Below are 16,426 nucleotides of genomic sequence, written 5' to 3' on the forward strand. Positions count from 1 at the left end.
TCCTCTCTAGCTAATTTGCAGTTCATTGCCTGCTGCTAGATAAGGTCTGTCCATAAATACATGAGATAAGCAAGACGTCTTCACAATGATGGAGGAGGAGGTTCTGTTCTGTCTTCACAGAATGAATGGAGGGAGGAGCGACTGATTCTGCTCACAGCATGTCTGCTATTTCTCAGAAAATCTCACGGTTTACAATGAAAGAAAAGTCCCCTATGTACTCTAATTACACTAGCAGCCAAAAGTATATTCCAGATGGGGCAGGATGAGATGGCAAGATTTCCTGACTCTGCTAAAACACAGGGAAAATAAACAAACAAAAACACCCACAAATCTATGAGAAGAGTTGGCAGGATTTGAACCCAAGACTCCAGCACTGCAAGGCTGCAGTGCTAACCACCCCCCCAAGTTTGCCTGCATGTATTTGACCTGTGCTTGCAGAGCAGATTTCCTGGATCTTCCATATTATGTTCATTTGGGCTTTTGCCATCTGTTTGCTATTGTACAGTTACTCCTGGCAGAACTGCATGCAAATATACCAGTAGTAGCCAAGGTAAGGGAGGGGGCCGACTGCTCATTATTGTACATATACCCACATACTCGGGGGCAGATGCAAAATGTGCTGAATTGTTTTCCTGTAAACTTCCAACACATTTGACAGGAGAAAGCGTGCGGCCTAGTCCTGAACCGCCGGACACCCAGACCTATTAGAAGTCAATGCGGTCAGGAGCTGCTGGTGTCTGTCACATGATGGATTCAGAACGCCATTTTTTAACAGTAACGTGAACAGAACCTTGAAAGTTGTTAAAACAGGTCAGCACATAAACTCACATGTCCACCGAAAAAGCACAAGAACAAGGAAAAAGGACACGAAAATAAAAATGACGCCAGGACATTGTGTGCGGTCTGAAACCAGAAACGAGACCCCTGTCGTGGCACAGTCAGCAGTGTATCAGTCTATGAATGGCGGCTCCAATGCCTAAAAGGGCAGTTCTATTCTGCGTCCCTTGATAACAATGACTAAGACAAGGGAGCTGTCTGAACAGAGCAGATATGTCATTGTCACCTGAAAGGCTGCAGGACTAATCTCTGAAGACTCCACCGTCCCGACGTCAACTGCTCCAATTGTATCAGGAAATGTTTCTCACAGAACCGTCTGGAACTTTCTAGAGGAAAACTGATAACAGAACCGCGTATACCCTGAGCAGAGAGACACAACCGGCGTTATATTTCAAGGAAAAAGTGCCGCACTTTGGAGTGAACATGGCGGACGGTCTCTATGCAGATTGATATCCTTCTGGAGTTTGACTTTATCTTCTTCCACAGGATTGGCCATCAGTATATGATCTGTGCGGGGTCAGACACTTAGACCTCACACAGATCAGCTGCTCCAGCAGTCTCCAGATACCACACTGCTCCTATAGGACTGGATCAGCCACCGCCTCCAGAGCGCAGCGGTGGTTCCAGGACATTGCATTGCAGCCCCTATTACTGGATAAGGATCAGTGCTGCATATGCTCCCCATCCACTAGCAACGTCCGGCACCCAGAGACTCTTAAAACAGCTGATCTGCGTGGGGGTTGGAGTGTCAGACTCCCACAGATCATAAACTATAACCTATCCTACGGTATTGTATTTAGGATTTAGGGTGCTGTGTTATCTACCAATAGCACTAACACAATCCATATGGTTATTCAGCACAGCGGACTATTAAATGCAGCCTTGGAGGTGACTGGAGCAGAATAGAGCGCGTCATTTACAGGGCAAAGTAAATTATTAATCTTCTTGATAAATATTTATATACAAGGGAAACAAACATATAACAGAAGTTTCTTGCACAGGTTGCCATCTTGGAGCATCTACTGAAGTGATAGTGACTGTATATGTCTGTAAAGCACTACGGAATAGGACGGTGCTATATAAGCAAAAGCGATGGGAAAGAACGCCCTGAAATTAATAATCAGATTGTCACGTCGTTATAAAAGTTGGCCAAAATGTGGATAAAACCTTTAAAGGGGTCCTATTATTAAAAGTCATTTTTTTTGTCCCTAACACGTCGGAATAGCCATAAGAAAGGCTATTCTTCTCCTACCTTTCTTTGTCTTCTCCGCGCCGCCGTTTGGTATATAAAATCTGGTTTTCGTCAGTATGTAAATTTGTTCTCTCGCAGCACTGGGGGCGGACCTCAGCGCTCAAACAGCACTGGGGGCGTCCCCCAATGAAAGAACTCTCCAGTGCTGCCTCCATCTTCTTCAGGAACGGGTCTTCTTCATGTCTTCTTCTGGCGGTGGCCTCAAACCTCTAGGCCTCGGGCAAAGCCGACTGCGCATGCCCGCCGGCCACAAGAAAATGGCCGCTTACACAGTATTGTAAGAGGCCATTTTCTTGTGGCCAGCAGGCACGTGCAGTCGGCTGCCCGAGGTCTAGAAGTTTGAAGCCACTGCCGGAGGAAGACGCGAAAAAGATGGAGGCGTCGCTGGAGAGTTCTCTCGCAGCATTGGGGACGCCCCCAATGCTGTTTGAGCGCTGGAGACCGCCCCCAGTGCTGCGAGAGAACTCATTTGCATGCCAACGAAAACCGGATTTTATACCGAACGGTGGTGCGGAGTAGACAACAAAAGGTAGGAGAAGAATAGCCTTTCTTAAGGCTATTCCTACATGTTTTGGCAAAAATTGACTTTTAATGACGGGATCCCTTTAAGCCAAAAAAGTCTGGATTGGATCCATTGCACTATGGACACCGGCAGTGCCCGATGCATCGCACAGATTCACAACAGGGGTTGTCAAATTCCACCAAGGTAACTCTCATTTTCACCGTCATCCAAGACTATGCCAGAGGAGCCTCATAGAGTCCTGGATGCAGGTGTGAACAGAGCTTTATACAGACAGTACTGAGCCGCCGTCAGCTCTACACATACTGGAACGTAACTCCGTCTCCAATGGAGATAAACTGCCCCCCACCTGGAGCCCCTGTATCCAGACTATAACCCACTTTCTTTACATTTGTAGAATAAACGTACTACAATGCCAGACAAGATGAGAGCTGGTTAGGCGGCATTTTTGGACTTTATAGCAAAACAAAACAAAAAAATTCTCCTGGAAGACAAAGGCGATAGAAACACAGAGACTCAGATAAAACACCAGCTGAAGAATTTAAAAAAAAAAAATAGCACAAAAATAAGGTATTTATGCTCATCGGTACCTGGTGGGAGAAAGAAAAAGTAGAAGAGCACAGTGACAGCCATCCAGCTACAAATCCATCTTCTCATGGAAGGATAAAGAGCGAGGATCTGCATAAATAGCTTTATTGTATGGCAGCACAGTCGGTACCAAGTCTATGAGAAACACGAGGAGCTGGAAGTGGAAGGGCTGCTGTGCCGCTATAATAGAGCCCTATGCCGAGAGAATGTGTGTAATTATATGTGTATAGCGGCTAGTCAGGCGAAGTCAAGGCTGCGATTAGGAAGAGGGGGGAAGGCGCAGACAATATTGTGCGATAGGTGTTACAGACTGGATGGTGGAGGCTTTATAGGACCATCATGGAGAACGTCTGATCAGTCTGTATGGTGGAGGCCTTATAGGGCCATCATGGACAATGTCTGATCAGTCTGTATGGTGGAGGCGAACCATCTATAGGACCATCATGGACAACATCTGATCAGTCTGGATGGTGGAGGCCTTATAGGACCATCATGGACAATGTCTGATCAGTCTGTATGGTGTAGGCGAAACGTCTATAGGACCATCATGGATAACATCTGATCAGTCTGTATGGTGGAGGCCTTATAGGACCATCATGGACAACATCTGATCAGTCTGTATGGTGGAGGCCTTATAGGACCATCATGGAGAATGTCTGATCAGTCTGTATGGTGGAGGCCTTATAGGACCATCATGGAGAATGTCTGATCAGTCTGTATGGTGGAGGCCTTATAGGACCATCATGGACAATGTCTGATCAGTCTGTATGGTGGAGGCGAACCGTCTATAGGACCATCATGGATAACGTCTGATCAGTCTGTATGGTGGAGGCCTTATAGGACCATCATGGAGAATGTCTGATCAGTCTGTATGGTGGAGGCCTTATAGGACCATCATGGAGAATGTCTGATCAGTCTGGATGGTGGAAGCGAACCGTCTATAGGACCATCATGGACAACATCTGATCAGTCTGTATGGTGGAGGCCTTATAGGACCATCATGGAGAATGTCTGATCAGTCTGGATGGTGGAAGCGAACCGTTTATAGGGCCATCATGGATAATGTCTGATCAGTCTGGATGGTGGCGGCCTTATAGGACCATCATGGATAACGTCTGATCAGTCTGTATGGTGGAGGCCTTATAGGACCATCATGGATAACGTCTCATCAGTCTGGATGGTGGAAGCGAACCGTTTATAGGGCCATCATGGAGAATGTCTGATCAGTCTGGATGGTGGAGGCCTTATAGGACCATCATGGATAACGTCTGATCAGTCTGTATGGTGGAGGCCTTATAGGACCATCATGGATAACGTCTCATCAGTCTGGATGGTGGAAGCGAACCGTTTATAGGGCCATCATGGATAATGTCTGATCAGTCTGTATGGTGGAGGCCTTATAGGACCATCATGGATAACGTCTCATCAGTCTGGATGGTGGAGGCGAACCATCTATAGGACCATCATGGATAATGTCTGATCAGTCTGTATCTGGACGTATTACTGAGCACAAGGTAGTGGGATGGAATCAGCCGGACACATGAACTTCCTAATACGTAACACAATTCAGGGGAACACTGTGGGATGTCGATGAAATGCACCCAAGGACCTATCACAGCGCTACTGTGGGCATGGAAGATGGTATATGGCAACAAGAATATAATCCTTATAGAATACCAGTATATAGGTAATCTCCATGGGGTGTATGTACATATCCTAATACTTGCTGTATATAGATTGTGCCGAGCTGCTGCCGTATCACAGCCTGTATGACACAGGAGCCGATAACTCTACAGCAGATGTAGCAACAAATTTTATAATAACTCCATTGCTGCGAGACCTTATGAGAGATTGGCCAGGAATTACAGGTGGCTGAGAAGGTGTCCGCTGATGTTCTGGGACTTTAATACCGATGATTTATCCTCACCATAGCTCCTCAATATCAGAGGGTGACCTAAATCTAACTATCTGCAGGGTTGGGTTCTGCCTACAGACAGTATGTGATCCTCTCTCCCACTGCTGGATCTGTTCTCCCCCCTCTTCATATTGATTCATAACCAATGTGGACCAATCCCTTGTATGTGCTCTCCTCCCTATTTACACTGTGATACAGCCTGTGCTACCTGTCCTCCCTCAAGTCTTGGGTGCTATCTCCCTCCTCAACACAATGACTTTGATGTACAAACTTCTCCCCCCTGCTATCTATAACACAGAAAAAAGCCACCATATGATCTATGTCACATGAACCAGGACACTCAACAACATTGCACCAGGTGCCCATGATCTTGAATTTGTTCCATTCATATGTGTTAACAATTGCAGCTCCCGATAGGACAACCAATTCATGAACCATCATCCATTCCTCAGCCTGGCTTTCCACTCATTCCTACTCGCCTCTCGTTGCTATTCTGCCGCCTGGTATCTCTTTAACCCTTTCCCTGCCAAGGACACGTCCTACGTCTTGCCAGGGAGGCACTTCAGTGGCCAAGGATGTATGTGATTTCTCCTGCTTCATAAGGCGATCTTAGATTCATTTTAAAGGTGAGAATCTCATCTTTAAAACGATACCAAGATCATCACGACAGCCCTTAAAGAACCGGAGCGATTTGTACAATGACAACCTGCAGATCTCAATTCCCAAACGGGAACAAGTAACATATAACAATTCTCTGATAAGATATTACAAAGTTGCTTCTATTTAGCTGTATTATTGATGATTTGTGGAAACTGCAGTGACCCCTTCAGGTATAACACATGACTATTTAGTCTTACCCCTTGTTTTGGATCTGAATGGAGACCGCCGCCGGCGTGTCCGTGCCAGCATGTCCTTATGGGAGTTGAAGGCTTACTGGAGAGCACCTGTATTATAGAGAGACAGAGAAAGAGAGTTAGGTTACTGTATAAGAGTTATTATGTCGTATTGTACGGTGCTGCGGAATATGTTGGCGCTATATACAGTAAATATAATGTATTATTATTGTACAGCTATTACATTATACTGATGTATTTCCATGCACAATAAAAACAACTCAATAGCAATTCAGTAGATAGAAAGGGGATGTGTCACGAAAGCAAGAGGACAAATACAGTCGCAACATTCGTCAGCACACTGTGACAACAGCTCCGCTCTATTCGTATATTGTGACGACATCTCCTCTCTATCCGTACACTGTGACGACAGCTCCGCTCTATCCGTACACTGTGACGACAGCTCCTCTCTATCCGTACACTGCGACGACAGCTCCGCTCTATCCGTAAACCGTGACGACATCTTCTCTCTATCCGTACACTGTGACGACAGCTCCGCTCTATCCGTAAACCGTGACGACACCTTCTCTCTATCCGTACACTGTGACGACAGCTCTGCTCTATGCATATACTGTGACGACATCTATGTTCGATCCATACACTGTGACGATATCTCCTCTCTATCTGTACACTGCGACGACATCTCCTCTCTATCCGTACACCGCGACGACATCTCCGCTCTATCCGTACACCGCGACGACATCTCCGCTCTATCCGTACACCGTGACGACATCTCCTCTCTATCCGTACACTGTGACGACAGCTCCTCTCTATCCGTACACTGCGACGACAGCTCCGCTCTATCCGTAAACCGTGACGACACCTTCTCTCTATCCGTACACTGTGACGATAGCTCTGCTCTATGCATATACTGTGACGACATCTATGTTCGATCCATACACTGTGACGACATCTCCTCTCTATCTGTACACTGTGACGACAGCTCTGCCCTATGCGTACACTGTGACGACATCTATGTTCGATCCATACACTGACATGTAATCCATGGAGCGCCATGCCATATGGATCTAGACTTTATTTCCATATTCTAGGAATTCTCCTCCGTTTCTTCTGCCACTGACTGAGGAGAATTATTCATCCATCTCTCACAATAAAAGACATTATGCAAAACGATTCAGGATAAATTGGAGAGGAGTCTCGGGGTGTTACCCATCCCCTCTCCCAGCTGCCGACATAGGATGAGGCTATTAATACCTTTGCTGCATCTAACAAGTGTCCCGAATTGTCTCTCCCCCAAATACTCCAGGCCGTCTGTCTTGGGAACGGGTGTAGGACCTGCGGAAAAAACAAGGGCACGGTAAGACAAAAAAATAAAGAATAATAACTCTTGAAAGAATGGCGCTTCTGCCTCCTCTTTTATGTTTTGTGATGCCCAGGAGGAAATGGCAACCTATGAAGCTGAATGTGAGCCGGGAGAAGATCGGCAGCAGGTGTAAAGCAAATTAAAACCAAACATTAAAAATGCAGAACGACAAAGAGCGGCGCAGTCCCCAGACAGACGAAGCCTTTGCTTCTTTGTATCCGCGAATCCCGCGCCAATTCTGAGAGTCTCTGTCCCTTATGTTTACCATACAAAGCACTGCAGGAAACAGTCGGCACACACAACTATTGCCTGTCCCAATATATACCGAATTGTAGAAGCAGGAACCTTGGCAAAACCAGGCAGACTCCATTATAGGTCAAAGGGGATTACTGGGCACCTCTCATAGGCCTTGTGTGATATTGATGTGAACCTTCACCAGAGCCCAGCCCTGCAGATAGATGGGGTACCCGGCCTGTGCATTTGTGCAACATTTACCGAGATATTGCGGCTTTCGTCAACATGCACCAAGCTCTATGGAAGAACATGGATGTTGCCGCTTATCTCACTGGAGCAATGGCAACGCCCTTGTTGCTCCAAAGGGCTCAATGTCATATCTTAGCAATGGAGGCCTGAAAGGGAAACATCACTTGACTCAGGAGACCCAAAGCTATCATTTGTGGGGTCTGGTCGGTGGGCTGGGATCTGGTGATCATTATATGCAGTCATGCCACAATATAAGAAGCTGCTTGCAGATAATAATTTCCCCCCTGTGTTCTCCCCACCTCCATCCATCGAGAGGTGCGGGGCTCTCAATGGATTTGTATTCTGCAGAATCCACAGACAGCAGCCAATGTTGGAAATGCTGAGAAGTCCCATCCACACGTTCCGCCCACAATGGCTTATAATGGCAAAAATTCTGAGGTACTAACTTCAAAAAAAATCAAAATCATAAAGACTGGTCACCACAGGAGGGCAGTGCTGCGGCTAAAGAACATGTCCTAAACCTCAGGGTGCCTATAATGCACTTATAGCTTTGTTTGCATGGGGTAATGGAAAGCCTTGTAAGCAGGAATCCTTGCTTGTTGTAAAATCTTTCCAAGACAACCTGTACCAAAATAGGGGGCAGCAACTGGTATTCCTGTCACACTGACCACAGGCCCGGGACTGCCCTTAGGCTGGTCTTACATGACCGTAGTGGTTTTTGCAGTCCGTAATTTGCTAAATTACACTCCAAAAAGTCATTCCGCAGACGTCCGTGTCCAGCCGCACGTGCCCATAGTTCTATGGGACAGTCCGTGCCGTGACTTTGCAGACCTGCGGTATTCAGTGCAGACCTCAGTCACAGCACGCCACGCATAAAATATCTGGTAGTGTAAGAGGCCGCACTGAATACAAAGTGTCTGCAAATGGTCCGCAATTGAGAACCCACAATGGCAGACTAAACTTACTGTCATGTAAGACCAGCATTACCTTCCTATCACTAGTAGTATGGATATCTGTGACACAGAAGTTATCAGGGTCAGGCAGGGGTATGACGCGAGGATACACCAGGGTGTGTATATACTGATAACAATGTCCTAAATGATATAATAGCAAGTAGAAAGAAAACACAAGACAAACTCCAGATAACGTCCGCCGATGCCCTGCTATATCCTCCACTACATTGCCATTGCCCTAGTTTATGGGTTCAACAGCCCCCAGTCCGTCAAACTACAAGGTCACAAACATGCCCAAACTTACATAGGGCTCTGTTCGCACTTCCCCTGTTGTTTGATGGACAGAATTCACATTATAAATTACCAGGAACTGTTGCAAAACTAAACCCAGAATGCAGAGAATAAAACAGGACATGCACCTCTCAAGTCCTGTCTGTAAAGATGGGTGTGACACAGGAATTCTCAGAATTTACAAGACGTGGTTATTAATGCAGGTCAAGGAGTCGCTTTACAGAGCAAAATAGATTTATACCTAAAGTTTTAAGAAACTGTGGTCCATTGAATCCCATACGTGACACCCAACTGCAGGAGAAGAGTCTTTAACAAGTCACGTGGATCTCAGAAGACCCCAATAAGCTGCTGGTCCCTTCCGCACACGTTTATGGGACGGGGGGGGGGGTGTGACATCTTGGATAGGGCCAGTATTACTAGCTATACTGATACAGTCCTATGAAAAAGTTTGGGCACCCCTATTAATCTTAATCATTTTTTGTTCTAAATATTTTGGTGTTTGCAACAGCCATTTCAGTTTGATATATCTAATAACTGATGGACACAGTAATATTTCAGGATTGAAATGAGGTTTATTGTACTAACAGAAAATGCGCAATATGCATTAAACCAAAATTTGACCGGTGCAAAAGTATGGGCACCCTTATCATTTTATTGATTTGAATACTCCTAACTACTTTTTACTGACTTACTGAAGCACAAAATTGGTTTTGTGAGCTTTGAACTTCATAGCCAGATGTATCCAATCATAAGAAAAGGTATTTAAGGTGGCCAATTGCAAGTTGATCTCCTATTTGAATCTCCTCTGAAGAGTGGCATCATGGGCTACTCAAAACAACTCTCAAATGATCTGAAAACAAAGATTGTTCAACATAGTTGTTCAGGGGAAGGATACAAAACGTTGTCTCAGAAATTTAACCTGTCAGTTTCCACTGTGAGGAACATAGTAAGGAAGTGGAAGACCACAGGGACAGTTCTTGTTAAGCCCAGAAGTGGCAGGCCAAGAAAAATATCAGAAAGGCAGAGAAGAAGAATGGAGAGAACAGTCAAGGACAATCCACAGACCACCTCCAAAGAGCTGCAGCATCATCTTGCTGCAGATGGTGTCACTGTGCATCGGTCAACAATACAGCGCACTTTGCACAAATAGAAGCTGTATGGGAGAGTGATGAGAAAGAAGCCGTTTCTGCACGTACGCCACAAATAGAGTTGCCTGAGGTATGAAAAAGCACATTTGGACAAGGCAGCTTCATTTTGGAAACAAAAATTGAGTTGTTTGGTTATAAAAAAAAGGCGTTATGCATGGCGTCCAAAAAGAAACAGCATTCCAAGAAAAACACATGCTACCCACTGTAAAATTTGGTGGAGGTTCCATCATGCTTTGGGGCTGTGTGGCCAATGCCGGCACCGGGAATCTTGGTAAAGTTGAGGGTCGCATGGATTCCACTCAGTATCAGCAGATTCTTGAGAATAATGTTCAAGAATCAGTGACGAAGTTGAAGTTACGCCGGGGATGGATATTTCAGCAAGACAATGATCCAAAACACCGCTCCAAATCCTCAGGCATTCATGCAGAGGAACAATTACAATGTTCTGGAATGGCCATCCCAGTCCCCAGACCTGAATATCATTGAACATCTGTGGGATGATTGGAAGCGGGCTGTCCATGCTCGGCGACCATCTAACTTAACTGAACTTGAATTGTTTGTCCAAAATACCTTTATCCAGGATCCAGGAACTGATTAAAAGCTACAGGAAGCGACTAGAGGCTGTTATCTTTGCAAAAGGAGGATCTACTATATATTAATGTCACTTTTCTGTTGAGGTGCCCATACTTTTGCACCGGTCAAATTTTGGTTTAATGCATATTGCGCATTTTCTGTTAGTACAATAAACCTCATTTCAATCCTGAAATATTACTGTGTCCATCAGTTATTAGATATATCAAACTGAAATGGCTGTTGCAAATACCAAAATATTTAGAACTAAAAATGATCAAGATTAATAGGGGTGCCCAAACTTTTTCATAGGACTGTATGTCCTTTCATTTTATAAGCAGGTTGGACAGTGAAAGGTTAAAAGGGTTTTCAGGGAATTAATAAGAAAAACTTTAAGCTTATCCAATAGCAGGAAAGATGGATTCCTTTAACGGCTACAAATGGGGTCAGGTCTTCATTGGAGACAGCGTGGAGTTGACTATTCTAGTCTTGTTATGACTGACACGTCTATAAAGTTTTGGGCTCCGCGATGTTTGTCCCCTCCAGATACTTTTATTACCAATATGGAGGCAGCAACCACCTACTGTCATCTACAACCTTGTGTAAAGCAGATCTCATGTGTACTGAAGGTGTATTCTGGTAAGCGCTTCCTCTATTAATCCTTAGCCCCCGCTGCGTCCTTCCCCAGCCTCACATTGCCCTTCTTCTACATGAGCGCCATGTTCAGAGTCGTCGCCCGACACCCTTCAGGAAGCATCGAATTTATTTTATTGTAGCCAGTAATGTATCTCTGAAGCTTCGGCCTCGGATCCCCTGCTGATTACTATTACTAAAGAAATTGAGACGTGAAAGCGGGATCACAGACTGTGTTATTCCTCAATTATCCTCCGAACACATGGTCAGTCAAGGCCCCTTTAATGTATCCATGGGAGATATTATTTCCTCCTCTTGTAATAATGCAGAGAAGTGGCGAGAACATCCGGCCGCTCCACTTAATCTACTAAATAGGAGTTGTGTGAGAATAAGTATTGTCTGCTAAATAATACGGAGATTTCTGGAGTTAATCTATGAATGGTTATTTACAATGTGTTCCTTCATTACAGCCAAAGCCGACCGCGGCCTAGTGGAGCCGACCGCGGCCTAGTGGAGCCGACCGCGGCCTAGTGGAGCCGACCGCGGCCTAGTGGAGCCGACCGCGGCCTAGTGGAGCCGACCGCGGCCTAGTGGAGCCGACCGCGGCCTAGTGGAGCCGACCGCGGCCTAGTGGAGCCGACCGCGGCCTAGTGGAGCCGACCGCGGCCTAGTGGAGCCGACCGCGGCCTAGTGGAGCCGACCGCGGCCTAGTGGAGCCGACCGCGGCCTAGTGGAGCCGACCGCGGCCTAGTGGAGCCGACCGCGGCCTAGTGGAGCCGACCGCGGCCTAGTGGAGCCGACCGCGGCCTAGTGGAGCCGACCGCGGCCTAGTGGAGCCGACCGCGGCCTAGTGGAGCCGACCGCGGCCTAGTGGAGCCGACCGCGGCCTAGTGGAGCCGACCGCGGCCTAGTGGAGCCGACCGCGGCCTAGTGGAGCCGACCGCGGCCTAGTGGAGCCGACCGCGGCATAGTGGAGCCGACCGCGGCATAGTGGAGCCGACCGCGGCATAGTGGAGCCGACCGCGGCATAGTGGAGCCGACCGCGGCATAGTGGAGCCGACCGCGGCATAGTGGAGCCGACCGCGGCATAGTAGAGCCGACCGTGGCATAGTGGTGCCAACCGCGGCATAGTAGAGACGACCATGGCCTAGTGATGCCGACCATGGCCTAATGGAGTCGACCATGGCCTAATGGAGTCGACCATGGCCTAATGGAACTGACTGCGGCCTAGTGGTGCCGACCATGGCCTAGTGGAACCGACCGCGGCATATTAGAGCCAACCATAGCATAGTGGTGCCAACCGTGGCATAGTAGAGCTGACTATGGCCTAGTGGAGCCGACCGCGGCCTAGTGGATTGCATAGCATAGCAACGGCAAACATTAAACCTTATGATAAAGAATAAATTTGCTCCCAAGCTGCTGTGATCTGACAGTCGGCGGAAACCCCAAACTTGTAACATTTCTGTGCACCCATATACCCCATCATTGGCTGCCATTGAAACCCTGCAATGTTAAATGTTGCACTGTGCCTTATTTTTATCCCTCCCCTTGTGAGAATGAGCAGGTGTATAGTGTTAGTTCACTATATATATACGGTAGTTCACATCTGCGCCTGGTCTCTGGTTTAGGCAATCCGGCCGTGTTTTGTCTTCTGCCCCGCGAAACTGGACAGGAGGCAGAAACACAGCGGTCAGTTTTTCAAACCCATTCACTTGTATATGGGTTTATAAAGGTGACCGGCTGAGTGCGCCTTTGGCCTGTCCGTGGGGAAACACAAAGTCGGACATTCAGGACACCTTTGTCATGTTCATGTTTTTGAAAGTGATGATGGCTGTTGCAACAAATTTTGTTTTAAGTGTTATTTATGCCATATACCTGGTGTAGGCCACTGATACATCTGCCCCAATGTTACTATATGGACAGGAAGTCAAACTCACAATAAAAATCTACTGGAGTCAAACCAAATAGACTTGCACTGCGAGGCTAACCTCGGTCTTATACAGGAAACATTGGGTATTAAGACTGGCACCAATCCCCAAGAGCGCATGATGTGCCAGAATTATTAGGAATACTCACACATCTTGGGAGATCCCGTGCCCCAGAAGTGACGTCTCCATTAGACAGACACTAGGTGTACTAAGGTATGGGGGGACCCCTTGGGTGTTTGTATTTTCTATAACCTGATGGGGTAAGGCATCCCTGTGTCTCCACTGCAGATATATTTATTTATTCTACTATATGTAAATGAGCAGACTGGAGGACCACAGACAACTCCACTCCTCCAATCTGCTATGCTCAGTTCTGCTTTAAAGGGATCCTATCATTCACACACTATTTTTTCTAGGTACCACGTCGGAATAGCCTTAAGAAAGGCTATTCTTCTCCTACCTTTCGTTGTCTTCTCCGTGCCACCATTCACCTACAATCCCGATTCTTGTCGGTATGCAAATTAGCTCTCTCGCAGCACTGGGGGCGTCCCCAATGCTGCGAGAGAACTCTCTCCAGTGCAGCCTCCATCTTTGTCAGGAGCGTCCTCGTCAGCCTCTTCTTCTGGCACAGGCTTGTAACTTCTAGGCCTCAGGCAGAGCAGACTGCGCAGGCCCACAAGCCACGAGAAAATGACCGATTGCACAGTATTGTTAGCGGCCATTTTCCCGTGGCCTGTGCGCCTGCACAAGGCCCGACGCCTAGAAGTTACGAGCCTGCGCCGGAAGAAGACATTGAAGATGACACTGCGGACAAAGAAGGAGGCGGCGCTTGGAGACTTTTCTCTGGCAGCGGTGGGGACGCCACCATTGCCGTTTGAGCGCTGTGGCCCTCCCCCATCGCTGCGAGAGAACTCATTTGCATACCGGTAAAACCCGGTATTTCTAAGGAACAGCGCAGCAGAGACCACGTCCAAAGGTAAGAGACAAATAACCTTTCTAAAGGCTACTCCGACGTCTTATCCACAAAAAAGGTTTTAATGGTAGAATCCCTTTAATCACTGTCTTGTGGACGGAGCCCTAGGCCTCATAGCCTCTCCTTTACCAGATGTGTGACGCCACGATGATCACGGACAGCCCGTGGTCCTGATTATTTTTGGGTTGTGTGCTGTCCATGGTGGATTTGTTTTTCTTGGACCATCTTTTTCTTGCATTTTCCATACATCAGATGGACCCATAGACGATCATGGAGCTCTGTGATCTGCAGAACCACCCAAAACAGAGCAACAGAGCATGTCACCAATCAGTGGGTGCGCTGGCCATGAATAATGAGGATGTCCCCGAGCTCTTTTCCAGATGGAGCCTTGTACCCATGTTAGAGATGACATCATAACAAGCACACGGGTGATGACGTCACAGACACTGAGAGGAGATTGTAAGATCAAATCATCACTGAAATCAACAAGTGGCTACTGGAAGAACTAGATAGAATTGTGACAGATCCATTTCACTTCTCGCACCCTGGTGGACAGTCCTGGCTGGTTCAATGATCAAGCAAAAAAAACATTGCTGAAAGTAAAACAGCGCCACCACTGTGTACAGGTTGTGTCTGATACTGCAGCCCTAGTCACTGATCTGTGGCCCAGGGGTGGTGAATGGAGCATAGTGGTGGTGAATGGATGTATAGTCCTAATACTGGACAAGCCCTTTAAGTTTCGCCTCTTCCTATGTCCCCCCCATGTCCCAGACTGTCCCCGCACTGACCTGCTGCCCTCTGCTCCGGGACTGGCTGCTCTTGAACCTTCGCTCCCCCGGATACCAGGAGCTCAGAGTCCTCTGGAGCCGCCATGGTGACACCGGTCTCCTCCGGGACACACTGAGCACCATGAGCAGCGCCATGTCCTGGGTCACGGGGTCTGCAGCAAGGATGGAGGACTGTCAGTCCTCCAGGACCATAGAGAAGAGCCGGAGTGCACACGACAGGAAGCCGGGCACACACACAGGCAGGCCCCGCCCCCTGTCATTGGTTGTGGTCACCGAGAGCCGCTGTTCGGTGCCGGCGGCAGATTATAACGAGCCGCTCCTAGAAGGAATGACGTCACCATTTCACACTTTCCCGCCCAAATAATATTGAGGGAATAATTTAGCCGAGAATAGGAGAGTGACGTGCGGGGGCGGGGGTCTGGATATGATTGACGTTACTGACAGCCAACCGGGATGGAGGCAGCGGAGCCTCGCGAGAGCAGGCTAGTGTGAGGCGCAGGTTAGTGTAAGGAGCGGAGCAGGTTAGTGTGAGGCGCAGAGCACGCTGCCAGGTGGACTGTGAGGCCGGTGCATGGAAGCCATGCCGGGCGAGCAGCAGCAGCAGCAGACCGAGCTCTCACACCGACACATACGCTTTGTGGACGGGAGCGGGAGCAGCAATGAGGCCGATAAGGAAAGCGAAGGCAGCGGCAGCCCTGATGAGGTGGTGCCCGAGGACCAGCAGCAGCTGGTGGGACCTCAGCTCAAGCTACTGCCCATGAACGACCAGATCCGGGAGCTGCAGACCATCATCCGGGACAGGTGAGCGGAGCGCCGGGGAGGAGCCGGTTGTGGCTGACCCGGGGGATGGCAGACCTGTGTGACAGACATTAATAAGCGGCTGATGTGGGCAGTCGGGCAAAGCTGAGGAGGACTGGAGGACTAGACCGGGGGTGACTGGAGGACTAGACCGGGGGTGACTGGAGGACTAGACCGGGGGTGACTGGAAGACTATATTCCGGGGGCTGAAGGACTAGACTGGGGGTGACTGGAGGACTAGACCTGGGGGGGGGGGTGACTGGAGGACTATATCCTGGGGGGGGGGGGACTGGAGGACTATATCCCGGGGGGGGGGGGACTGGAGGACTATATCCCGGGGGGGGGGAACTGGAGGACTATATCCCGGGGGGGGGGGGAACTGGAGGACTATATCCCGGGGGGGGGGGGAACTGGAGGACTATATCCCGGGGGGGGGGGGGGGAGGAACTGGAGGACTATATCCCGGGGGGGGGGGGGGGGGGACTGGAGGACTATATCCCGGGGGGGGGGGGGGGACTGGAGGACTATATCA

The 16,426-nt window shown here is 48.3% G+C and overlaps 2 protein-coding genes across 2 annotated transcripts in view; one reads left to right on the top strand and one right to left on the bottom strand.

The window, feature by feature from the left end:
- Positions 1-15,258, bottom strand: part of ABCB7 (ATP binding cassette subfamily B member 7) — a 52,106-nt gene extending 36,848 nt beyond the window's left edge. Inside the window, exons 1-3 of the mRNA XM_075259984.1 lie at positions 15,097-15,258; positions 7,221-7,301; positions 5,970-6,056 (exon numbers count right to left, since the gene is read on the bottom strand). Of these exons, the coding sequence (XP_075116085.1) occupies positions 5,970-6,056; positions 7,221-7,301; positions 15,097-15,231 (303 nt within the window). The 5' untranslated portion in view covers positions 15,232-15,258. The remainder of the gene's footprint in view (positions 1-5,969; positions 6,057-7,220; positions 7,302-15,096) is intronic.
- Positions 15,259-15,586: 328 nt separating this feature from the next.
- UPRT (uracil phosphoribosyltransferase homolog) overlaps positions 15,587-16,426 on the top strand; it is a 19,263-nt gene continuing 18,423 nt past the window's right edge. The window contains exon 1 of the mRNA XM_075260380.1: positions 15,587-15,897. Coding sequence (XP_075116481.1) covers positions 15,668-15,897 — 230 coding nt within the window. The 5' untranslated portion in view covers positions 15,587-15,667. The remainder of the gene's footprint in view (positions 15,898-16,426) is intronic.

This window comes from Leptodactylus fuscus, chromosome 11 (assembly GCF_031893055.1).
Source record: "Leptodactylus fuscus isolate aLepFus1 chromosome 11, aLepFus1.hap2, whole genome shotgun sequence".
Taxonomy (NCBI): Eukaryota; Metazoa; Chordata; class Amphibia; order Anura; family Leptodactylidae; genus Leptodactylus; species Leptodactylus fuscus.